General features: G+C 46.9%; 1 protein-coding gene across 6 annotated transcripts in view; it reads right to left on the minus strand.

Annotated features, from left to right (window-relative positions):
• Positions 1-25,120, minus strand: part of Pask (PAS domain containing serine/threonine kinase) — a 37,975-nt gene continuing 12,855 nt past the window's right edge. For 4 of the 6 annotated variants that reach the window (XM_027397660.2, XM_027397662.2, XM_027397659.2 and 1 more), the window contains 12 exons: positions 23,652-23,912; positions 21,846-22,014; positions 20,771-20,900; positions 16,813-18,293; positions 16,530-16,711; positions 15,997-16,164; positions 11,205-11,330; positions 10,957-11,091; positions 8,451-8,650; positions 2,923-3,056; positions 865-1,011; positions 1-446 (listed from right to left, as the gene is read on the minus strand). In XM_027397660.2, the coding sequence (XP_027253461.1) occupies positions 289-446; positions 865-1,011; positions 2,923-3,056; positions 8,451-8,650; positions 10,957-11,091; positions 11,205-11,330; positions 15,997-16,164; positions 16,530-16,711; positions 16,813-18,293; positions 20,771-20,900; positions 21,846-22,014; positions 23,652-23,912 (3,291 nt within the window). In that variant the 3' untranslated portion in view covers positions 1-288. Of the gene's footprint in view, positions 447-864; positions 1,012-2,922; positions 3,057-8,450; positions 8,651-9,645; positions 9,744-10,956; positions 11,092-11,204; positions 11,331-15,996; positions 16,165-16,529; positions 16,712-16,812; positions 18,294-20,770; positions 20,901-21,845; positions 22,015-23,651; positions 23,913-25,120 lie in introns of those variants that run through there. The other 2 variants (XR_003481614.2, XR_003481615.2) reach the window with 2 other exon arrangements.

Raw genomic sequence — 25,120 nt, forward strand, 5'->3', positions numbered from 1 at the left:
TTTCCGAGGCTCATAACTTAAAGCACTTTAATAGTACAAAGTAATTGAACACTAGAATGCTTTTTCAAGGTTATAAAAAACACACACACACAAACCCATGAACTACAAATCTTTCATAAACCTAAAACCAATATACATAGTATTGCAGGCTTTTTGTTTTAGCACTTGCACAGGAATCTGTAGAAGGGGAAGTCATCCCAATTCTTCAAAATTTCCTTTCTTCATGTAGGAAGCCTGAATCCATACAAATCCCAAACAGAGTAGAGAATAGCAGGAGGGAACTTTTGTTCAGCTGACTGGCAGAGAGGGGTCCTCAAGATGCAGGCAGTGCTGATCACCAGGAGCCTCCCTGGGAGAAGGCAGCCCATCGAAACCCTTTGTGTGAGCCACTTCACTTGGACTCTTGCTCCCAAGCTCCAAACTTGCAGCTGATAACAAGCCACTTTCTGAAGGATGAAGAAAACACATCACATGGTAGCAATAAGATTCTAAAATATTTTGTTGAGGAACAACAAAGTTGGGGGAGGGTGGGCAGTGTCTTCTGAAACTCCAGTGGTGATATTCTGGAAGTACAGGTACTGCTAAGATGCTGGGGTGATGGTAATCTCAGCCTGGTTCCCCAGGAGCTGGCCTGGGGCTTGGAAGTCTTGTCTGAAGAGACACCCCTCCCCCATCTAGCCCCACAGCACCATAGTTAGCACCTTACTCTCTTTGGACTAGTCAGACAACCAGCTGACACTTCATGGCCTTCTCATCCCTACTCTAAGCACTTGTCCTACCTCTGAAGTCCATAGCCACAACTTCCTATCCCAAACAAAGACACAGGAAAGGGAGGGAGGAGGAGGGGAAGCTGAGACTTCTCACCTGGCTGGTTGGTCCGACACACCTCTTCCCAGGTGTAGTTTGCAAGGTTCACAGGCTGTGTCACCCAGGGGTCTGTGATCAGCTTCTCTAGAGTGGTCCGCTGCTCAGGGCAAGGCTGCAGCAGCCCAGTTAGAAGATTCATAAGTTCTAGAGACATAAAGAACACAGGTGGAACCAGGCTAAGTCAAGTGGAACACATCTCAGACCTATAGATTTCAGGGTATCCTGTTTCACAGAACCTCTCACAAAGCAAGGAGTCCTAGAGCTTTAAGGCCTGGCCTAGTGTTCTCAGAGAATACATTTATGAATATGTCACCTCCAAAATGGAAGCGTGGAAGTTGAGATCCAGCTCAATCAAACCTCAGATGGTCTGCTTATAAGGTGTGTTAGCTACTTTTACGTCAACCTGACACAAACTTAAGAGTTATTCGGGAAGAAAGAACTTGATTGAGAAAATGGCCTGTGGGGCATTTTCATTCCTGAAGTGGGTGGGCACCGATCACGTGAGTGGTGTCGCCATGGGGTGTTGGCCACAGGGACTCTAAGAAATCAGGGTGAGGCTGGGTACCTTTCATCCTAGAACTGGGGGGGGGGAGGGGGGCGGCGCAGAGGCAGGTGGATCTCTGTGAGTTCAAGGTCAGCCTACAGAGAGAGTTCTTGAACAGCCAGGGACACACAGAGAAACCTACTTCAAAAAAAAGGAAAGGGGAGGGGAGGTGAGAGGGGAGGGAGAAAGCAGGCTGAGGAGCAAGCCAGCAAGCAGCTTTCCTCCACGGCCTCTACAGCAGCTCCTGCCTCCAGGTTCCAGTCCTGTTTTAGTTCCTGCCTTGACTTCCCTCGGTGATGGAAAGTGCTGTGTAACTGTAAGCTGAAATACTGCCTTCCCAAGCTGCTTTTGGTCATGGTACTTCATCTCAGCAATGGAAACCTAATTATGACCCAGGGGCTCTCGGAATGTGAGTGAGTGACTTCAAGGGAAGGCAGTAGCCAAGTGAAGTACCTCAGGTCATTCTATAGGGAGGCAGCTTGAGCTCTAGGAGGAGCTCAATCTTAGTCTGCATTTGGGTCCTGTGTCCTCCAAGTATGTGTATGTGTTGGCCTCTGTGTAAGGAACCCGACCTGTGTAATGAGAAGCCCTGGAGCAGCCCTAGAGCAGAGCAGGACACCACATAAACTGCAGCTTCTTAGGGATCCACACCTAGTAAAGCTGGCAAATCCTCTTCCAGGCTGCTGTAGCTGAGTATGTCGCTCCAAAGTCTGTCGCAGAGCTCACCCCTAATGTGATGATGTAGGGCAGTGGGCTGCTGTGAGGTGTTAGAGGAAGCTATGAGTCAAGGGACAGACTGGAGTTGGTGTCCTAAGAGGTAGAAAAGACTTCTCTATCTGTTCTCTGTCTTCACTTTGAGGACACAGCAAGAGGTGCCATTCACAAGTCGAAAAGTGGTTTCACTGAGAACGGAACTAGCCATCTGCTGTTTAAGACCCTGGCTGGAATTCTCAGCGCAGACAGGGGCTTCTAGCCTAAGCAGAGGCTAAGGCACTGATTGAACATGTCACCACTTGGGTCCTCCTTGTAAGTGACTGCCATGGCACCACAGGATACTAGAGTGAAAGTGACCACACCTGCCAGCTCCAGAGCTCCTCTAGGCTCCAGGCTCCTGAGGTGCCTGCTCCAAGCTTAGGAAGCCAAAGCTCACTTGACTCCATCTGGCCTCAACTTGCAGTCACATTTGTTCATTTGTTCATGGTATGACTGACATTTTCCACATGAGCTGCTGAGGGTAAAGGCTCCCCATGCACTGATGTCACCCTGCTCCACAAATGGGGCTCCTGACCTAAGCTAAGCATCTGACCTCATAGATGCTGCCACAGTCAAGGATACTAACTGCCAAGTATCGCTTTCAAGAGGGCCTTGAAGATCCAAGGGACACTAATAAAAATTACCAAAATGTTTCAGTCACATTAAAATTACTATGCTCAGCATAGACAGAGGAGGCAGAAACAAAGTGCTAAGTTCTCAGGCAATAGAATCACTTACTACCTGGAGCTCATGCTCACCTGGGGAAACCAGGAATGGGGGGTGAATGACTGCCTCCATGGTCTCCTCCACCTCACAGAAGGGATTCTCCTCAAAGATAAGTGTATAGAGTGTGACTCCCAAAGACCACATCTCCAGCTCTGGCCCTCTGTAGCTGCAAGGAGGAACAGACAGCACTCAGTACAAAGCTCGCTAAGCCAGCCCCCACTCTGAGTGCCAGAGCCTTCCAACCCCAGTCAGAGACTTGCATTCTAGTCCATGCAGGGCTGCCCCAAACAAGAGATGCTCTCTATGACCCAGGAAAGGAGGGATTCCCAGAGGTGGGGAGAACAGACGAGTGGGTAGCAAGTCACAACTTGGTCTCATACAGGGTAAAGGAGCCACAGGCAGCATCAGAAAAAGGTACACCCTACAGAATGACCATGTGGTGAGATTTGTAAAGGGTGCTCAAAGTCAAGACAAATGGAGAGAAACATAGAAGGACCAAGTGAAGTGACAGCTGAGGGGTCAGAGAAATGATTGGTAGAAGGCAGGGATTTATCAGGAACTGGGCCACCTAAAAGAGCAAGTCTGAGGCAGGAGGAGAAGTATTATCCTAACTTTGTAGGTTACCAGCCACACCAGGTAGGCAGTGTGAAGGATGTAGAGATGGAGTGTGTGCAGTGTGAAGGATGTAGGGATGGAGTGTGTGCAGTGTGAAGGATGTAGGGATGGAGTGTGTGCAGTGTGAAGGATGTAGGGATGGAGTGTGTGCAGTGTGAAGGATGTAGGGATGGAGTGTGTGCAGTGTGAAGGATGTAGGGATGGAGTGTGTGCAGTGTGAAGGATGTAGGGATGGAGTGTGTGCAGTGTGAAGGATGTAAGGATGGAGTGTGTGCAGTGTGAAGGATGTAAGGATGGAGTGTGTGCAGTGTGAAGGATGTAGGGATGGAGTGTGTGCAGTGTGAAGGATGTAGGGATGGAGTGTGTGCAGTGTGAAGGATGTAGGGATGGAGTGTGTGCAGTGTGAAGGATGTAGGGATGGAGTGTGTGCAGTGTGAAGGATGTAGGGATGGAGTGTGTGCAGTGTGAAGGATGTAGGGATGGAGTGTGTGCAGTGTGAAGGATGTAGGGATGGAGTGTGTGCAGTGTGAAGGATGTAGAGATGGAGTGTGTGCAGTGTGAAGGATGTAGGGATGGAGTGTGTGCAGTGTGAAGGATGTAGGGATGGAGTGTGTGCAGTGAAGGATGTAGGGATGGAGTGTGCAGTGTGAAGGATGTAGGGATGGAGTGTGTGCAGTGTGAAGGATGTAGGGATGGAGTGTGTGCAGTGTGAAGGATGTAGGGATGGAGTGTGTGCAGTGTGAAGGATGTAGGGATGGAGTGTGTGCAGTGTGAAGGATGTAGGGATGGAGTGTGTGCATGTGTAGATGTGTGCAGTGTGAAGGATGTAGGGATGGAGTGTGTGCAGTGTGAAGGATGTAGAGATGGAGTGTGTGCAGTGTGTAGGATGTAAGGATGGAGTGTGTGCAGTGTGAAGGATGTAGGGATGGAGTGTGTGCAGTGTGAAGGATGTAGAGATGGAGTGTGTGCAGTGTGAAGGATGTAAGGATGGAGTGTGTGCAGTGTGAAGGATGTAGGGATGGAGTGTGTGCAGTGTGAAGGGTGTAGAGATGGAGTGTGTGCAGTGTGAAGGATGTAGAGATGGAGTGTGTGCAGTGTGTAGGATGTAAGGATGGAGTGTGTGCAGTGTGAAGGATGTAGGGATGGAGTGTGTGCAGTGTGAAGGGTGTAGAGATGGAGTGTGTGCAGTGTGAAGGATGTGATAGAGTGTGTGCAGTGTGAAGGATGTAGGATGGAGTGTGTGCAGTGTGAAGGATGTAGGGATGGAGTGTGTGCAGTGTGAAGGATGTAGGGATGGAGTGTGTGCAGTGTGAAGGATGTAGGGATGGAGTGTGTGCAGTGTGAAGGATGTAGGGATGGAGTGTGTGCAGTGTGAAGGATGTAGGATGGAGTGTGTGCAGTGTGAAGGATGTAGGGATGGAGTGTGTGCAGTGTGAAGGATGTAGGGATGGAGTGTGTGCAGTGTGAAGGATGTAGGGATGGAGTGTGTGCAGTGTGAAGGATGTAGGGATGGAGTGTGCAGTGTGAAGGATGTAGGGATGGAGTGTGTGCAGTGTGAAGGATGTAGGGATGAAGGTGTGTGCAGTGTGAAGGATGTAGGGATGAAGGTGTGTGCAGTGTGAAGGATGTAGAGATGGAGTGTGTGCAGTGTGAAGGATGTAGGGATGGAGTGTGTGCAGTGTGAAGGGTGTAGGGATGGAGTGTATGCAGTGTGAAGGATGTAGGGATGGAGTGTGTGCAGTGTGAAGGATGTAGAGATGGAGTGTGTGCAGTGTGTAGGATGTAAGGATGGAGTGTGTGCAGTGTGAAGGATGTAGGGATGGAGTGTGTGCAGTGTGAAGGATGTAGAGATGGAGTGTGTGCAGTGTGAAGGATGTAAGGATGGAGTGTGTGCAGTGTGAAGGATGTAGGGATGGAGTGTGTGCAGTGTGAAGGGTGTAGAGATGGAGTGTGTGCAGTGTGAAGGATGTAGAGATGGAGTGTGTGCAGTGTGTAGGATGTAAGGATGGAGTGTGTGCAGTGTGAAGGGTGTAGAGATGGAGTGTGTGCAGTGTGAAGGATGTAGGGATGGAGTGTGTGCAGTGTGAAGGATGTAGGGATGGAGTGTATGCAGTGTGAAGGATGTAGGGATGGAGTGTGTGCAGTGTGAAGGATGTAGGGATGGAGTGTGTGCAGTGTGAAGGATGTAGGGATGGAGTGTGTGCAGTGTGAAGGATGTAGGGATGGAGTGTGTGCAGTGTGAAGGATGTAGGGATGGAGTGTGTGCAGTGTGAAGGATGTAGGGATGGAGTGTGTGCAGTGTGAAGGATGTAGGGATGGAGTGTGTGCAGTGTGAAGGATGTAGGGATGGAGTGTGTGCAGTGTGAAGGATGTAGGGATGGAGTGTGTGCAGTGTGAAGGATGTAGGGATGGAGTGTGTGCAGTGTGAAGGATGTAGGGATGAAGGTGTGTGCAGTGTGAAGGATGTAGAGATGGAGTGTGTGCAGTGTGAAGGATGTAGGGATGGAGTGTGTGCAGTGTGAAGGATGTAGGGATGGAGTGTGTGCAGTGAAGGATGTAGGGATGGAGTGTATGCAGTGTGAAGGATGTAGGGATGGAGTGTGTGCAGTGTGAAGGATGTAGGGATGGAGTGTGTGCAGTGTGAAGGATGTAGGGATGGAGTGTGTGCAGTGTGAAGGATGTAGGGATGGAGTGTGTGCAGTGTGAAGGATGTAGGGATGGAGTGTGTGCAGTGTGAAGGATGTAGGGATGGAGTGTGCAGTGTGAAGGATGTAGGGATGGAGTGTGTGCAGTGTGAAGGATGTAGGGATGAAGGTGTGTGCAGTGTGAAGGATGTAGAGATGGAGTGTGTGCAGTGTGAAGGATGTAGGGATGGAGTGTGTGCAGTGTGAAGGATGTAGGGATGGAGTGTGTGCAGTGAAGGATGTAGGGATGGAGTGTATGCAGTGTGAAGGATGTAGGGATGGAGTGTGTGCAGTGTGAAGGATGTAGGGATGGAGTGTGTGCAGTGTGAAGGATGTAGGGATGGAATGTGTGCAGTGTTAAGGATGTAGGGATGGAGTGTGTGCAGTGTTAAGGATGTAGGGATGGAGTGTGTGCAGTGTGAAGGATGTAGGGATGGAGTGTGTGCAGTGTGAAGGATGTAGGGATGGAGGTGTGTGCAGTGTGAAGGGAGGATATAGAAGGACACAAGGTGCTGACCAAGAGGCCCCCAAGCAGGACCAGCACACATACAACTGGTAAGTAAGCCAGTCCGTGGTGGCACACACCTTTAATCAGGAGGTAAAGACAGGTGGACTTCTGTGAATTGAAGGCCAGCCTGATCTACAGAGTGAATTCCAAGACAGCAGGGCTGTTACAAAAAGAAACCGCTGTTACACAGTGAAGTCTTGTCTCAAAAAAGACCAAAAGATAAATAAATAAATTAAGAAATAAAATCTTGAAATAATGATTATTCCTGATATTCAGTAAGTACAGCAAACTGTAGGAGTCAGAGAATTCCATATTTTGAGACCTTCCTTTTTATCTTCTATGTTTCTAACTTTCTACAACATCGAACTCCAAACAATCAAAAGGTGAAATAGTAGAATGGACCCCTATGTCCATGGTCCAGCTTCCTGTCTATTACACACCTATTTTCCAGACCAGTACTGTCATTATTCAATAAAAAGGCACAAACAGAAGCCACTTCTTCCTAAAATCGTAACAGCTATGGGCACAATGCAAGAGGCAAGAAGAGGGTAAACAGAGAAGCATGAGAGGTAGGCCGGAGCGACTGGCTGGGAAGCTGTGTCAGGAGGCCGCCCAGGAGCAGCATCAGCAGAAGGCCCGAGTCTCAGGTCTGGGAGCTGAGCATGATCACCAGGTGAGATGATGGCAGTTGCTTCCAGAAGCGGCTTCCAGAAGTTAGTGCAAAAAGTTCTTCTGGGAAAGAGCACCTGTGTCCCAGCCATCACCCATTGCCATTTTTCAGTTGGAGATACTCTGCTGCTATGGCGACCACTGGACCCTCGGCCCCACCTACACCTAGAGGGGCAATAACTGGAGCCGTGGCTCCGCCTCTAATGGGAGGAGCTTCCACCAGAGCTGTAGTCCCACTCAAGGAGTGATCTCCTGAGTCTTGGGCCCACTTCCACCAGAAGTGATCATTGGAGGTTCTGTTCTGCTTGCACCTGAAGGAGTGGTCAACAGAGCCACAGCCCCCAGCTACACCAACAGGAGAAAGAGAGAAACCCCTGAAGCACAAGCTTCACGTATACTGATTAGAGGAAAAGATTCATAGACAACAAGGTAAAAACACACTCAGCAATATAAAGAGCAATGCGGCACCACTACGAACTAGTGGTGCTACAACAGCAAGACCTGAACATCCCAATGCAGGTGAAACAGAAGTAAATTACCTTAAAATAACTTTGTAAGGTTGACTGAGGCCCTTAAAGAGAATGAAAAATTCCCTTAAAGAAATTTAGGACAAAACAAACAAAAAACTGGAAGAAATCAACAAATCCCTTAAAGAAAACCAAGAAAAAGCAATCAAACAAGTGAAAGAAACAATTCAAGACTTGAAATCTGAAATAGAGGCAATAAAAAAACCACAAACTGAAGGAATTCTGGAAATAGAAAATGATCAGGAATCACAAATGCAAGCATAAACAACAGAACACAAAAGATGAAAGAGAGAATTTCAGGCACTGAAGATACGATAGAGGAAATAGATTCATCAGTCAAAATGTTAAATCCAACAAATCCTTAACAACAAAACATGCAGGAAATCTGGGACACCATGAAAAGACCTAACCTAAGAATAACAGGATAGAAGAAGTCCAACCCAAAGGCACAGAAAATAATTCAACAAAATCATAGAAGAAAATTTTCCCAGCCTAAAGAAGGACATGCCTATGAAAGTACAAAAGGAGGGTAAGCTACAGGAGCGTGTGATACGTACGGGTTTCCCATGAGAACTTCGGGTGCGCAGTACTCAATTGTTCCACAGAAAGTATAGAATAGTCTGCCTCTTTCTAGGTAGGCAGCTGAGCCGAAATCTATCAACTTAATTGTGAAGTCCTCAGCAATCACGATGTTCTCATCCTTGATGTCCCTGTGGATGATGCCTTTGGAGCGCAGGTAGCCTACAGCAGACACCAGCTGGAATCACAGGCCACAACACTTCAAAACGCAATTCAAGTAAAACAAGAATTTCTAATAAATATTACGAAGGAAAAAGGAAAACAACAGCAAAGGAAAAATAAATATTTTTCCAGTGCATAGTGCTGGGTGCTGGAGACATGGTTCTGTATCGACAGAGGCACAGCCCTTCTGGGAATGCATCACTGTGCCTGGCATTGGCCTGCAAGCAACACAAACTCATGGCTCATAATGTCTCTGTTATTACTGACCAAAAAAAGCATCGCAGCAGACACTTGCCCCATAACCATCTCAGAGGAAAGACAGGCCACCAAGTAGAGACTGAGAAACGTGGACCACCGAGGGACAACTGTTAGTCAGCATCACATGCACAGCACCCATGGATAGGCACTGTGTAGAGACCACAGCTCACAGGGAAGCCTTGCGCAGAGTGCAGCAGGCTGTGATGTCACACAGAGACAGAAAACCCTGATGCAGGGCGCCAGCAGCTCCTGTGTGCTGTGTTCACCATCATTTCCCAGTTAGCACGTCTACCACTGTGTGCAGTAAGTGGCTCCCCCAGGGAAGCAGGTTGTACACAGGCACTCTGCCTCTAGAAAGCAGGAGTCCTAACACCCATCTGCCTAGCCATGCTGTGTCTCTATGGCGGAGGCCTACTAAGCAAGCCTCCTGTGGCCTTCAGTAAGATCACAATTTGGACACCAACTGGAGCAATCAACTTAATGATCTCTTGGACATCAATCATTTTGATCATTGGAGACAATTCTATACTTCCAAATGAAAAATGTTTGAATCAGAAATATAGTTAATGGCATGTCAACTAAGCTCAACCAATTAAAAAAAATAAAGTATACATTATAAACACTTGCCTATATATCTACTAGTATAGATTTATGAATATACACATGTATGCACGTACATATTCAGACATAGATGCATATATTTGAACACTCATGAATGTATGAACATGCATGCATGCATACATAGACACATACATGTTAGTACCCAATCAGGAGACTTGGGTCACGAGAGAATCTTGCTATGTAGCCCAGAGTGGCCTTGAATTCTTCATCCTGCTTCAGCATCAGGAGTACTGAAATTATAGGTGTGTACTGTACATTTAGTCATAAACCACACTTTTAACAAGACAATAAAATTTTACTACAACTAAACTGTACTGAGCTCATCTTTCTTTCTGCAAGCCCCAGCTCTGCCCTGTGTCCATATGGATGGATGGATGGATGGATGGATGGATGGATGGATGGATGATAAACAGAAGAAAAAAGAAAGAAAAAAATAAAGAAAGAAAAGAAAAAGAGGGAGAGAGAGAAGAAAGAAAGAAAGAAAGAAAGAAAGAAAGAAAGAAAGAAAGAAGGAAGGAAGGAAGGAAGGAGGTAGGGAGGGAGGGAGGCAGGGAGGGAGAAGTAAGGGTAAAAATGTATAATCTTGCAACACAAGCAGTGTAAGAGTGGCGGCGGGGCATTCTTTTGGCATACCACAATGACTGAAACACATGTGTAGAAGCCTGAGAAACTTTCAAAAATCCAAGTAACTTTTGGGAGTTTACAACTTTGAAGAAATGTAAAATAAAGAAGTTTTCACTAGGAATCACACCACTTTCAAGAATTAAAGGACAAGTATGAACGAGCCACACATTTCTGGGAGCACCTAGGGAGGGACTAGTGCCTCTCGTTACACAAAACAAGAGTTGCTGTCTTTCCCCTCCTTTCCCTGCTTCTCATTCGCCTTCCAGATTTGCTGATCACCTTCCCATGCCTATAAAACATCAAGTGAGCTAAGAGTCATTCACATTTAAATACAAAATGTATCAGGACACACTTTGCAACATGGAATAGCTCAAATTGCAATCTTCATGCTTCTTTAGGTAATCCCTGATTTAATCCCACCAGCCTCTTCATGCAGGCACAACAGTGTTTTCAACTGCGCACATTGGGTGGTTAATGCTCCACACAAGGTCTCATGACTAGTGAAGACACAGATTCAGATTAAAGCCGCAGGGCTCACAACCAGCATGGTGGTTTTGTTGTCTACTGTTTGTGACTGGCATGAAAACACCATAGGAATAAGCTTGAATCCCCAACATCTACTCTCCTCATAACTCCTTCCAACTTCCCTTCTCTCCTTCAATCACACAACCATCTCTTACCCCACAACCCCATAAACCCCAGAGCTGAAGGTTAACACTGCTCGCTGGGGAAACTGACTACATGCCACTGACCCTTGCAGCCATGGAGTGCAATTCCCCAACCCCACACCCACCCCACACATCCCTGGCCCGCTCTCACTTGTCGAAAGATGTAACTCGCCAGGGGCTCATCCAAGCAGGGATGGCGGTCAATGAAAGCAAAGAGGTCCAGGCCAGAGCCATGCTTTTCCATCACTAGCTGGAAGAACCCTTGGTTTTCAAATATATCCAGAACCTGAAAGAGACAAGGCCAAGTCTAGCTTTGTCTGGAAAGACCTCTAATCAACAAGTTAATGTTAGAGAAGCAGCATAAGGGTGACGGCACACAGAAAACCACCATCTATCTACCTTGATTATGTTGGCATGTTCCACCTTGGACAGAATTGCAATCTCCAAAGTAACTTTTCCAAGTTTGGGATCCTCAATCCAACAATCTTCCAAAACCTTCTCCTTCTTAATAAACTTCACCACCACCTACACAGGAGAAAGAGAGCAGACCTATACTGTCTGTTAAACTGAGTGCCCACTACACTTATGTCCCCCAAGACCACGGCCATGGAAGAAGAAACATAGCAAGTCCCTGCAACAGAAGAAAAGGTGGAGGCAGCAGGCAAACAGAAATGCTGGCAATTTCTACTGTCTATTACGAGCAAGACAGGATAGATGGGGATCCCTGGAGTGCTGAGGAGCCACAGCCACTGCTGGAGAAAAGAAGTCTCAGAAACCTTATGGCAAGTGTTTCCCAAAACACTCTATATCACCCCCCAAGAGAATGAAATAAGCCTAAAAAGTTGAGAAAATGGAGAAAACTGTCATCAGTAGATAAGTGTCAGTCCTGATGTTGAGATCAACCAGAGGACCCCTCAAGCCCGACGGCTGCAGTAAACTTGAGAAACACCACCTGGCAACAGCAAGTGGCATTCAGTCACCTAGTGTAATGAGACAAAGTTCCACGTAAAGAAAGAAAGACTACATGTCATTCACTACAAGACAGGCTTTACCACTCAACAGACTGGATACTATATGGACTGCTAGGCACACAGGTAAAGCAGTCCGGGATAAAAATTCCAGCAGGGCCTGTCTGTGTGTCAGCGAGAGACACCGTCATGCTCCAAGGAGCTGATCCTCTTCTGAGTAGACAGTAAACTGCATCAGGCACTAGGAATGATGAGTGCCCAGGAAAAAGGAAATGACAAGGCACTAAGTGGGCAGGCACAAGGGAGGAAAGCTGGAACAAAGGCTGGCAAGGACTCAGACCTGTAGGAAGCCAGGCAAAGGACCAGTGATGGGGTGGGGACAGAAGCAGGAGTAGCAGTCACAAGTTTCTGCACTATACAACTATTGTTCACACCGATCAGGAGAGAAAAGATATAGTCTGGGTGAAGCAGACAAACTCTGAAGATGATAGGGAAGGCGGGAGAGGTGAGAGAACTCAGGAAGATGAGGCAGAAGCAAGCCGGTGGGTCCTGGGGAGCTGAGAAGGGGCTCAGTGCCCAGGGAGGGCAACAGCCAGCAGGTGCTCTGCTTAAGGCATCGTAAGTAGAGATGCCTGCTGCCCATTTGCCTGCACAGACAAGAAGACAAAAAAGGCAGGTAATCTCCAGGAGCCATCACACATGCCTGAAGCGAGTTTCACAGAAATAAGAGAGGATGGATAAAAACAAAGAAATAACATCTTTTTAAAATAAAAGTCTTACCAGCATCAGGCAAGAATAAAAACACACAAACTCCTAAGTATATCCGGGTAATTTTTGAAATTCAAATTTGATAATTACAGGAAGAAAAAATAATAGGTTGCTAGAAGCATCAGAAACATGTCTAAAAAGTTCTGAAAAGAGCTAGGCGTGGTGGCTCACACCTTTAGTCCCAGCACTTGGAAGTCAGAGGCAGGAAGATTTCTGTGAGTTCAAGACAAGCCTGGTGTACAAAGAAAGTTCCAGGACAGCCAGGGCTACACAGGAAACCCTGTCTTGGGGAAAGGGGGGGGGGGTGTTCTGAGAAGAACCATCTTAGTACATTCAAGTATAATACTCATGTATTCTTAGGGGTACCTTATATAATTAATATACAGCAATATCATAATACAGTAAGAAATGCATTCTAATAAGTAAAATACGAACATAAAAAACATAAGAAACTGGATATAATAATAATGTAGGTTTACCAGGCATAATAGCACACACCTGTAAATCTAGCACATGGGAAGAGAAGGCAAGGCAGGAGGGTCAGGAGTCCAAGGTCACCTTCAGCTACATAGTAAGTTCAAGGCCACCTGGCTATGTAAGACCTTGTCTCAAAAAGGAAAAAAAAAAAAAAAAAAAAAGGAAATGTAACCACAGGACAAGCATATACACTGAAATTACAAAACACCATTGAAAGAAATCAAAGATCCATGTAAGATACTCCTGCTAATGAAACAGAAAAGAGATTACTATTATGGCAAGAATCTCCAAGTTAAGCTACACATTGCTATGATAAGCCAGCAATTTTCCTGCAGAAATGGACAAGGCGATCCAAACTTCTTATGAAACTGTAAGATAGTCAAAACAGTCTTGAAAAAGAAGAACAAAGTTGGAATACTAGCATTTCCCAGTTTTATAACTTACTACAAAGCTGTAATAATCAAAACAGTTTGGCTTGCTAGGCACACAGATCAATGGCATAAGACTGAGAATCAGAAACAGACCCACACAGCCACAGCCAGTTGATTATTGACATGGGCACCAAAGAATAGTCTTAAGAAATAGTGCTGGCATTAACATAGAGAAACTAAGGCTGGGGCAATGACTCAGTGGCTAAAGTGCCTGATACACAAAAGGACCATAGTTAGAACCTCATGACCCATGTAAATGGCAGGTAGACACAGTGCCCAGCTCTCATTAGATGAAGACAAGGAATCCCAGGGCAAGCTGACTAGATAGAATAGCAAGTCTGGATTCACTGAGAGGCCTGCCTCAGTAAGATCTGAGAGTGATTGAGAGTCACAGAATCAAACCTGGACCTCCACAGTGTATGCATGCATAATCTATGCAAGCATGTACACCACATATTCAATACATGTGCAAAAGTTTAATAAAATGAATCTACATAATGAGTCTGGCAAATCTCCAGGACACCAAGGGAATAGGAAATTTTAGAGCTGGCAAGATGGCTCCGCAGGTAAAGGTGCTTGCTGCCAAGCCTGACAACATGAGTTCAATCCCTGGTACCCAGAGAGTGGAAATAGAAAACCAACTCATCCAAGTTGTCCTCTGGCCTCCACATCCACTGTGTAGCATGCACTTATACATACACATACATCATGCATGCACAAACATACAGTAATAATTTTAAAAACTTTTAAGACAGGTCTCTTTATATAAATCAGGCTGGCCTTAAACTTACAGAAATCCACCTGCTTCTGCCTCCTGAGTGTTGAGATTAAAGACATGTGCCACCACGCCTGTCCTATAATCAAGACTTTTTAAATAAAAATAAATACAACAGCTAATCAAAGCCAAAAATGCATTGAAAGATGTTATATATAACTAAGGATGGAATCCAGGAGCATAAGGAAATCCATTAGAGTTATCATTCTATTAATAAAGGAAACAGGAATATAGTCATGTTAATAAGTGCTGGAAAGACATCATCCAATAGTTGACCACTCAAACTCAAATTTTTAAATTTTGTTAAAACGTTTTCTGTTCTTTGTTTTTCTGCCTGCATGGATATCTGTGTAAGGGTATCGGGTCCTCTGGAACTGGAGTTACAGACAGTTGTGAGCTGCCATGTGGATTCTGGGAATTAAACTTTGGTCCTCTGCAAGAGCAGTGAGTGCTCTTAACCACTGAGCCATCTCTCCAGCCCCTCAAACTCATTCTTAAGAAGAAAAATACTCAGGGACCAGGGAGATGACTCAGTGGGTAAAGCAGCTGCCAACAAGCCTGACCACCAGAATGTGACCCCCATATGGTGGAAGAAGAGAACCAACTCCTCTAAGTCTTTCCTGACTTCATGCATGTACACAATGTACACACACATACAAACACACACACACACACACACACACACACACACACACACACACACACACACACACACACAGTCTCTAATAAATACATGTTTAAAAAAATGACGCACCCAGCTAGGCTACTAATCACTATCTTCAAATAAAATGTGCTCATTGGGAAATGAAAGGTACTACAGTAACTGCCAAGTAACACTGTTCTAGGGCCCTAGCCAATGAGACAGGAAGAAAGAAGGATGAAAGGTAAACCAAAGAAAGCAAAGACAAAACTGCCATGCTATGGAGAGGAAATCCTAAAACATCCTCTGAAAACTTACTTGAACCAGAAAGACTATGAAGCAGCAACTCACAAGACACAGATCACTGGTGCATTCCAGCAACAAGTGATAAGAAAGGACTCTGTGGCAATACTCCAGGGTCCTCCAAGATATGGCTGGTGGTGCGTGCCTGGGGAGCCTGAGAGCATAGCTTCTGAGCAGGATGGTTGGTGCATGCCTGGGGAGCCTGAGAGCTTCTCAGCAGGATGGTTGGTTCTCAAATCACAAAATGCCAGTGGGATTTGGGAGTAAAGGACAGTGAGTTCTAAGCTCTGGTAGAAGAATGCACAGAAATGGCCCTAATGACTGAGGAGGGAGGCTAGCTGGAGGAATCAGCACACCTAAAAGAACATATGGCACCCAAGGGGCATGAAGTACAAACCCAGTTGAGAGCTACCATAAGCAATCTTGGGGTAGCTCTGAGTATGTGTGTTAGCTAGCTTGTTTCTTTGTTTGATAGGGGCATATTTTCCCAGTTGAGCAGAGGAGGTCCTACGTTCGGTTTTAAAAGCAAGTTTGCAAGCCCATGAGGCATCAGCATGCCATGTGGACAGTAGAATAGTGTAAGCCCTGTGTTCAGAAAAGGGGAGGTGGCAACACAGAACAAGCCTGGCCAGAACCCAAGAGCCTGCAAGAAAGCAAGATCTGAATGTAAAACTCAACAGCGCTCTTTCTAGAGTTAAGAGTGTGTATTTTAGAAGCTTCCTCCTACATCCAGAAAGCACCATATCCTGGTCCCTCCTCCTCCATTCCAAGTCTCAAAGTTAGAGATCAGGGACCTCCAGTAGAGCCTCCCACGGTTGAACCCAAGCACCTCTTTGTTGTGCTCCTTCTCCACTGCAGTCCACACAAAGCCAAAGGCCCCACTTCCAAGTGGGCTGATGGTGCTGTACTTAAGGGAGTACTCGCCCTCACAGGCTGCCAGCCCCTCCAGCTCTGCGGGCGTTGGGGACTCTTCAAACCAAGGCTTGGCTCTGAGCATCTGTGGAGACAAAGAAAGGTCTGGGAGATCACAAGCCACCTCATCTCTGTCAGTACAGCACCAGGGCCCACTCTGTTCTTATCTCCTGTGCTCTCAGAGGCCTGGTCTGAAAACCTCCATGGAGCTCTCTGGCAGCATCCACCCACCAACCCAAACTGGTTTATGCCTTCATTCATCTACATCCCACTGCACGTGGCATATATTCATTTGAAGTCTTAGTTTGCTTTACACAGGTACTAGAAGACCTGTGTTAAAAAGACACAGACAGACCCTCCACCCATTCCAGCCAGAAGGGCAGCAATGCCACCTGGAAGACCTCAGCACAGTACAAAGTGAACAGCAGAGAGCTGACCACAGATACCAACCTCTCCAAAGCTGGATCGAGAGAGCTCAGGCATGGAGTGGGTAGAGCTAGGCAGGCTGGCAAGGATCAGGCGGGTCCGGGTGGCTGAGTCCCGGTGGCTATGTAAGAGGTCCTTCACCAGCCAGCAGCAGAACAGGGTTGCAGAGCTCTGGAGCTGCACACGCTTCACTTCAAACTGTATACCTGAAGGGCAGGGAGGTGAGGAAGTATAGAGCTCTGCCCACCCCTCTAAGGACCTCATTTAACATCATTATAATTTCAAAAGCCTCTTCCCCAGAACATACTCAGTCGTAAGCCATCTCGGTGGTAGCAGCTTCCAGAGTAGATGCCCTCCTGGATCTCTGGCTGCAGGCTGGGGACCCCAGGTGCCACAGGAGTAGACGTGATCTGGACACTCAGTCTGGGCTTCTCTGCTGGTAGGCACATACCATCAGAACCAGGATCTGGCACAGGAGGGCCACAGCCTGGGCTTTCTAAGTCACTAGTTTCATAGTGTTCAGAGGATACCAAAGGAATGTCAGACAGTTCTGCCCGACCACGTCCCGCGCCCATCTCTTGGAACTGTCGGCCTTCGCCAAGGTCAAAATAGGTGCCAGTTAGGAGCAACATCTCTCGGTCACCTAGAATACTGGAACTCTGCCTCTTCAGAACACCCACATCTAAATCTGAGCCCACCACTGAAGGAGAAGGTGTCTCGCTGAGTTCAGATGTGGTAAAGGAACAATGTGATGGAGTTCTGTCTGTCTGGTTATTGAGAAAGAGCTCCCGGAGGTTCCAGGAATAAGAATTCACATCCATCTCCTGGGTTTCCACGGCCTCCAGGACACCAGGGAGGTCAGTGGCCAAAGCATAGCAGGCCGAGGAGCTGCCTGAGCGGCTAGCATGCAGTTCTCGGCCTCCCAGATCACAGAAGGACACAGGGGCAGTGAAAGGAGGGTGTTCTGCTGGGACAAGTTCCACACAAGAGGAGAGGCCCACAGTTCCCCCAACGCTCGACTTGGACAGCTGTTCCTTAATCAAGCAAGTCTGCAGCTCTTCTCGGTCATTTCTCACTCCTGGCCATGGCTCATCCAGAGTGGGTGTCCCAAGCAAGACACAGGCCATTCCAGAGGGGCTGGGAGCCAAGTCCTGACCTCGCTGCTGTAAGATCCACTCGTTCCTATACTGTGGGCAGTGTGTCAGGAAGCCCCCTCCTGCTAGCTGCCCTGTGGTGTGGGGCTCAGGCATGGTGGCGTCGGCCCAGAGGTTAGGACTGCTGGGACTGCTGACACCCATCAGCTCCAGCTGAGCCTCCTGATGCAGACTACACACGTCCATGCTGCTGCTCTTGCCCTTAGCTGGGACTGGAGGCTCAGAATCTTCACATGAAGAAGCAAACAGTTTTGTATCCTTTTGTTTGGATCTGCTTTCTTCTAAAAGACCCTGCCTGTAACTCTCTGCTGCTGAAGGAGTCTCCTTCCCCAAGACGTTGATATGATGACCTGTGGGCTGTAACTGCTCATTGTGGATTGGCAGGCTTCCTTCTGTGCTGTCTTGCTGGGCCTTGGGCAATAACAATTTCCTGTGGGTTAGTGGGCTTTCTTCTGAGGTATTTTTCTGAATCTCAGACAATAAATGTTCATTAAGGACTGGTAGGGATTCTTCTGGAGTGTCTTGCTGGTTCTGAGACAGTAATTGTCCACCATGAGCTAGCAGGTTTCTCTTTGGAATGCTTTGATGGTCTGTGGGCAATGAATTCTCCCCATAAACTGGGATGCTGTCCACCCTGGAGACAGGAATTCGGATGACAGTCATTAGTGGCACTGAGAGATCAGACTGACTTTCCCTCTATGAGAGACATGTACAATACATTTAGCATGATAAATTTATAACAGAAATCTCTCAGTTTTGTAACTAAACTAAAAGTTAAATATCACTCTTAAATATCCTTCATAAAATCTACATTTACCAAGAATGAATCAAAGAAAGCTACTGAAAAGAACTTCCGTATCTAATAAAGTCCATGACAGCAGGCTATGGCTGGTTCTCAACACCACCTAACACCTAGTTACACAGAGACTGGGGAGGTAGCTCGGAGAAGGCTAGCCAAGTAATGCATACAAGGAGCTGCAGTGAGGGTCAAGGAGACTAGGAGTAGGAGCAGAAGGTTGGAGAAGCAAGGTGAAGGACGTCTTACATAGCAGGACAAGGGTGAGCACATTCAGTGTGGAGAAGCTGCACAGGTTACTGAGGAAGCTGCTACGTATCCAGGCAGGATGGATGCTACACCTCCAGCAGCCCATCCTTCTTCCACAAGCTTACTATGCCAGTGTCTGCTCACATTAACCACAATAAGGTCAAACACCTGGTCATCAGGATACACTCTGTGGTCTTGAAATGAGGATCCCCACAAACTGTATGTCAGAAGTCCATAAAAAGGGGGGAAAGTCCCTTCGAGGATAGTGCCACAGTGGAAGATGCTATGGGTGGAATTCTAAAAGCAGGGATGGGAAGCAGGAATGAGATGAAGGTCTGCACAGACCAAGTAAGAGCATTGTATTTACCCACCGCTCTCCTCCCTCTCTGACCAGTCCTCCATGTCACAGGGTGAGTCTAGCCCTCTCCAAAAACAGATTACAGAGTCACCCTGAGGATGAACGCACAGGGTCGCACACTAGAAGTACCTCATTAAGACCTTGCCAAGAGGGCTGAAGAGATGGCTCAGAGGTTAAGAGCACTGGCTGCTCTTCCAGAGGACCTGAGTTGAATTCCCAGCAACCACATGGTGGCTCACAACCATCTGTAATGAGATCTGGTGCCCTCTTCTGGTGTGCAGATATACATGGAAGCAGAATGTTATATACATAATAAATAAATAATCTGGGATTGTTTCATTAAAAAAACAAAAGACCTTGCCAAGAGGTCTAAACAGCCCCTGGGCATGGTTTTCACCCTCTTGGAACCTCCAAATGCTGGTGGTTCCCAGTATTTGTTTTCCTCTCTGCTGTCACATCTGCTCCCCTTTCTACCGCAAACCCTGACAGATAGGCTCTAAAATTTCAGAAAGGTCACCAGTCACACCTGATAGGAAAACAGACTGGGGACATGATTGTGTCCCTGCAGTATGACCACCAGTAGCCTGTCAGCTTGGCAATGGTTTGACCATTAACACTGTGCTAGAATCAAGTTTGGGGGTGGGAGGATTCTACATGGGAGACTTAGAATCCCTGATTTTTAGCATGGCAGCAAACTGCTAGCTGCCCTGGCAGCCAAGTACCACCTGTCACTAAATTCTGGCCACTGTAGAGACATACAGAGAGAGGTTTTCAAGTGATCCTTTGGAGCTAGGGAGCCCCTCTTCTTGTCCAATCAGCAGAAGTTCACATAAGGTAAGTGGGACTTATGTCCAGAGCTGCCTCAGGACTCTCAGGTCCTCCTGCCAGAGGACAGCAAGGGCTGGCTTCTAGAGAGCCAAGAACCCCAACTCCTGACCAAGTACTTCACCTGGAGTTCTTGTTTGAGCACCTGGCCTACCATGGAACAACTTACCCAGCTCCAGCATCAATTCCTCAGGGCACACCTCACTCACTCCCTTCCCTAACAAGTCCTGACTTTCATAATTCTTACAATGTAAGTTTACCTTCCTGAGTACACTGTAACTTTGGGGATGAAACCTTAAGTCTTCTACAAGTTTGTTGACTAAGTAAATTAGTAAACCGATAGAGGAATGAATGAATGTCAGTAGAGACCATGTGATGGATGCTAACAAGCCCTTAGAACATCAGTATCTAAAGAAGCCCATGTACAATGAGATGAGTCCTTTGATTCACACAGAGCAATTCCACCTTGCCATGGTGTACCAAGATGTGTTCTGTCACACTGCAGGGACACATTAAAATGCTATGGTGACAAATGAATTTTTATTTGTCAAATTGAAGTTTTCCAATGTCAACTTCATTTACTCAAAATAAATAACTTTATTTAAAAATACATCAAGAGAATGGTTTCAAATGATTTCAAAATTCTAAAGTTCTCTTATCATTTTCTTGACCAGTCTACTTCCTTGTCTATGAGATGAGAATGGCATCATGGGTGCTCTCTCACAGGGGTTGTATGGACTCTCAGTCAGTAATAGGAAAAAGCACTACTGTGTACAGACAGAGAGGGTGACTAGTACACATTAGCCATCCCTGTCACTATTTCCCATGAGCTGCACCTCGTCAGGTGTTTAGTAAACTTGCAACCTCCCACCAAAGCACTTACCCCAGGGCGGACTGGCATCGAGTTTCCAAACACATCTGAGTCCTAAGGGAGACTTGTCCTCCTACTAGCTTCAAGGTCTCATCTTGTGATAGCATGTGGTCACAGGCCAACACCACATTTACCCTTGGACCTAAGAGCAAAATCAATAGTTTTTTATTCCCAAGCACTGTGTTAAAGCACCCTGTACTGTATGGAAACCTCAACTACTCAGACAGCCTACACTTAGCATGTACATCAGAAGCACAACGATGGCTTCGCTTTCACGGGTTCCTGTGTCATCACTTCTAGCCCACCCAGAGAAGAACAGAGGTTCTTCCCACTGCCCATCACCTGGACCCCCAGGCCTCAGCACAGCCTAGAAACTCCCAAGAGATCAGACACTGGCTTTGCAGGGTATCAGCAAGTCCCCCACCCTCCCAGTATCCTGAGACAAAGGGGATCTTTTGGGACAGCAAGGTGACTGTTACACTATCTCTACAAACCACTAACTGAAGACCTTAAATTATTAGGATAAACATATTGAAGTCAACAGGTATGTAACATAATTTATAAATATGATAGGCTATGATAATTCAATCTTATACTACACAAAACTACATAAATGTATTATTGTTATTATGGGGGGGGCAGGGATTCCTGGGAGGCAGCTTTTTGTTTCCATATAGGGTCTTTCTATGTATTCCAGGCTGGCCTCAAATAGCTGCAACCCTAAAATTTGGGATTACAAGTATGTGCTACTACACCTGGCTTGGTTATAAATTCTCTTTAAATGGACAAGATTTTGGCCAGCTATTTCTGTCTCAGACAGGTGCACAAGTGGTTCAGTCTTGGAGGACTTCCTAATTCCCTTCTAGATGCTAACACAGTTGTAAAAAATAACCCACAACTGTCCCATCTCCTGGGAAAGAAGGACAAGAGGCCTGTGCAAGGCCGAGCCTCCCACTACCCTGCCCACTTTGAGCTTCTGGAGAGGTCACCAGTGGCTCCCACTCTGCTCATCGGTCACAGAGCCACCACCTATAAGGGGCTAGGAGGCCACAGAAACACTGTGGTGGAGGAGGAGGCTGTGCCTTACCCTGGGCCCCACTGGCCAGTTCCCAGTCCTGCTGGGCATCGGAGCTCATCTCCCCTGGACCACTCTTACTACCAATGTCCAGGCAGTTGACAAGATCTGGCAGCTGTACAGAACTGTCATATGCGGGGTCCATGGAGTGGTAGAAACCAGGAATCAGGAAAGTGATATTCTAGGAAACAAAGCAGAGATTTCAGAACCTAGGAGGATCCCTTCTGACCCACTGAACTAACTCATCCTCCTAGGAAAAAACAAAAATATCAGCAATGGGAACAGTTCAGCCCTCAGAGTGGGAAAGATCTTGGGTCAATGCTTTTGACTAATCTATAGACTCTCTGGCACTTGACATATAATATACATTTTTTCATATTTTTAATAAAAAAGGCAAAAAACACACTCTAAGGCAAGTTATACCAATAACTACATATCTTCCAAGCAGACAGCTGGCCTGTTACTTCACACTTACATAGAGCAGAGACCCTGTATTTGGCAAGCTAACATCTTACAGCTCTTGGTCCAAGAGCACTGATGTGAACCTATTAAGGGACCATATGAGCACAGTAAGCTGCTGTGCTGAACCTGCATGTGGGCTCCATCCTGGATGGCTGACGGTGGCCACACAATACAATCTAACTTCAATAAGGGCCAAATATCTGTCCCTGTAAGACTCTTAGAGGTCTCACTGCCTGTAACACTCCTCCAGAAAGGTATCACCCAGGGATTCTGCTAGCTGCTTTTTAATCAAGTAAACTCAAGCGAACTAAACCTTAGGTTAGTTACTCATTAAGGTTTTATTGAGAAGCAGAATAACCTCTTTTTAGAGCCCCATAGGAGGATACGATAACCACCTGTCACACAGTCTAGTATCACTCAGTAGAAATGACAAGAGATGGAGGTCCTGCCTTAGAGGCAGTCCCCAAGTAATCAAGGTGCTTAACAAGGGCCACAAGGACCTGCACCCAGGAACCAGCTGAGCCTGGTGGCACTCAATAGGTGTCAAAAGCAGGGGAGGGCTATGCAGATGCCAAAAGCTGGCAGAAGTGGGTAGCTTCCCAAGGGTGCTCCATGATGTCCCTCCAGCATACAGGAGGCATGTACCCTCCCTCCCAGTGGGCTCAGAGCACCACTGGGACCCATCTCCTAAATAAGAAGAGGTTGTGGGACCAGTGAGGCACAACTTGTGAGGCTGAGGTGAGATTCAGAGGCAGGGTGCTCCCATGATTGCTCCAAACAGCATCCAAGCCAAGAATGTGAGCTCTCAAGGACTCCACTCAGCCAGTTGAGTTGCCCCAGCTGGCACTATGTGGAACAAACCCTGGCCTAACAGCTGACTTGTACCTCAGAGTGTGTTAAGCATTGTCTGTGGAGGCTTGTGCAGACCCATGATGAGACAGCACCCTCCAATCTGAGTGAGGATAAAGGGGAAGTTAAGGCTAATGACTGTCCCCTGGTGAGGAAGACATCTACTCAAGCCCAACCTCAGGAAGGGAGGTTACAGAACCCTTTCTCCTCCATTCCCCACCATCAACCATGCTCAGGATGTGAGAAGTAGCAGTACCCACAGTGTGACCAAAACCTGGTTTAATGGGCCAGACCAGAGCCAGCTGGGTGGGAACAGAGATCCCAGGGAGAGGACCTACTTCCTTCTCTGGAATGATCCCAGAGACAGTTCAAGATTGGCCACCAATGTGGGGCCCAGGTGTATGAGATAGTTGGTTGTAAGCTCTACAGCCCATCAGGTACAGGTCCCATGAATGTACAGAACAGTGTCCTCAGAGCACAGAGAGTTGGGAAACCAGGCAAGCCTACCTTGCCCAGGAGCTCCGTCTTCCCATAACCAAACAACATTAGTGCAAAGCTGTGGTTGACACCATAAATTGTGCCGTCAGGCAGGAGGGTGATGAGGCCACTGATGGTGCAGAACACCCACACTGACGCCTGGTAACCTGGTTCAGAGGTAACCTCACTGTCAGCCTCAGCCTTTCCATTCGGCTTGGATTTCAGCTTCAGACTCAGAGGGAAGGTGGTACCATCTCTGGCTCTCCCAACAGACCTTTGAATCTTGAGACACTGAAAGACAGGGCAGCCCTATTTCAGTACCACAGCAGTACTGTGTAGACAGAATCCTGAGCTGTGCTGTTTCAGTCCAAGCTCCACCCACATATCCATGCTAAGAACACCCCCCCATCCATGCTGTCCCACCTTGCCCAAAGAATTCAGAACCCTGGCAACAGCAGCAGCAGCAGACTGGAAGGACTCAGGGTCCACAACAAATGCATAATGAGAGGACCAAGGTACAAACCAATGAGGGGCCTGGACCCAGCCTGCTGGTATCCACACCCTTCTCAGCTCCAAGTTTCTCCAGCATATCTTAGTCTTAGAGAATACATAGTCCATCTATGAGAGTAGCTGTGATGATTATGGTCACCATGACAGATTCTAGAACCACCTTCAAGATAGGCCTCTGGGTATGCCTGTAGGGTGTTATCTTGATTGTACTGATTAAGGTGGGAAGATCCCCCTACTGTGGGCGGCACCATTCCCAGGCTGGGATCCTGCACTGTACATGTGGAGAAGGGGAGCTGAGCAGCAGCCCACAGTCATACCCTCTGCTTCCTGATTGCGGAGGCAAAGTGAGCAGCTACCTCATACTCCCACTGCGTGAAATGGCACCCTTGAGCTGTAAGCTAAAATAAAACATTTCTTTCCCAAGATACTTTTGTCAGAGTATTTCTTTTTCATAGCAACAGGAAAAGCAAATAAGACAGTAGCCATGGTTCCACACCCAGTCTTCTATCCCTCCAACCTAGAAGTATTGCTTTCCTGCTGCCACTATTCACTGAGAGAACCATCTACCTTCCCAGCTCCTCTCCCAACATGCAACCAAATTCTTACATTATACACTGTCTACTTCTACTATTTGGAAGGCATGGGATTTTCCAATTAAGACTTTGAATATAACCATGTATGCTGGTGTATACTGGAATCCTAACACTTGGATGGCAGAGACAGGTAGATGAATCCCTATGAGTGTGAGGCCAGTCTGGTCTACATAGAGAGTACCAGGGCAGTGAGGACTACACAAAGAAACCTTGTCTCAAATAAAATAAAAAAAATGGAAAAAAAAAACTTGATTAGTGCAGTATTTCTAACCAGGATGAATCAGGCTTGAGGTGAGAGCCTAGACATAGGCTTTCTTTTCTGCTGTTTCAGGGTCTACCCTAAAAGACATGAAAAGTCAGGGACTATGTTGGAGGCCTGGTGGCTCATCTACCCTG

The sequence above is a fragment of the Cricetulus griseus genome, chromosome 2 (assembly GCF_003668045.3).
Source record: "Cricetulus griseus strain 17A/GY chromosome 2, alternate assembly CriGri-PICRH-1.0, whole genome shotgun sequence".
Lineage (NCBI taxonomy): Eukaryota > Metazoa > Chordata > Mammalia > Rodentia > Cricetidae > Cricetulus > Cricetulus griseus.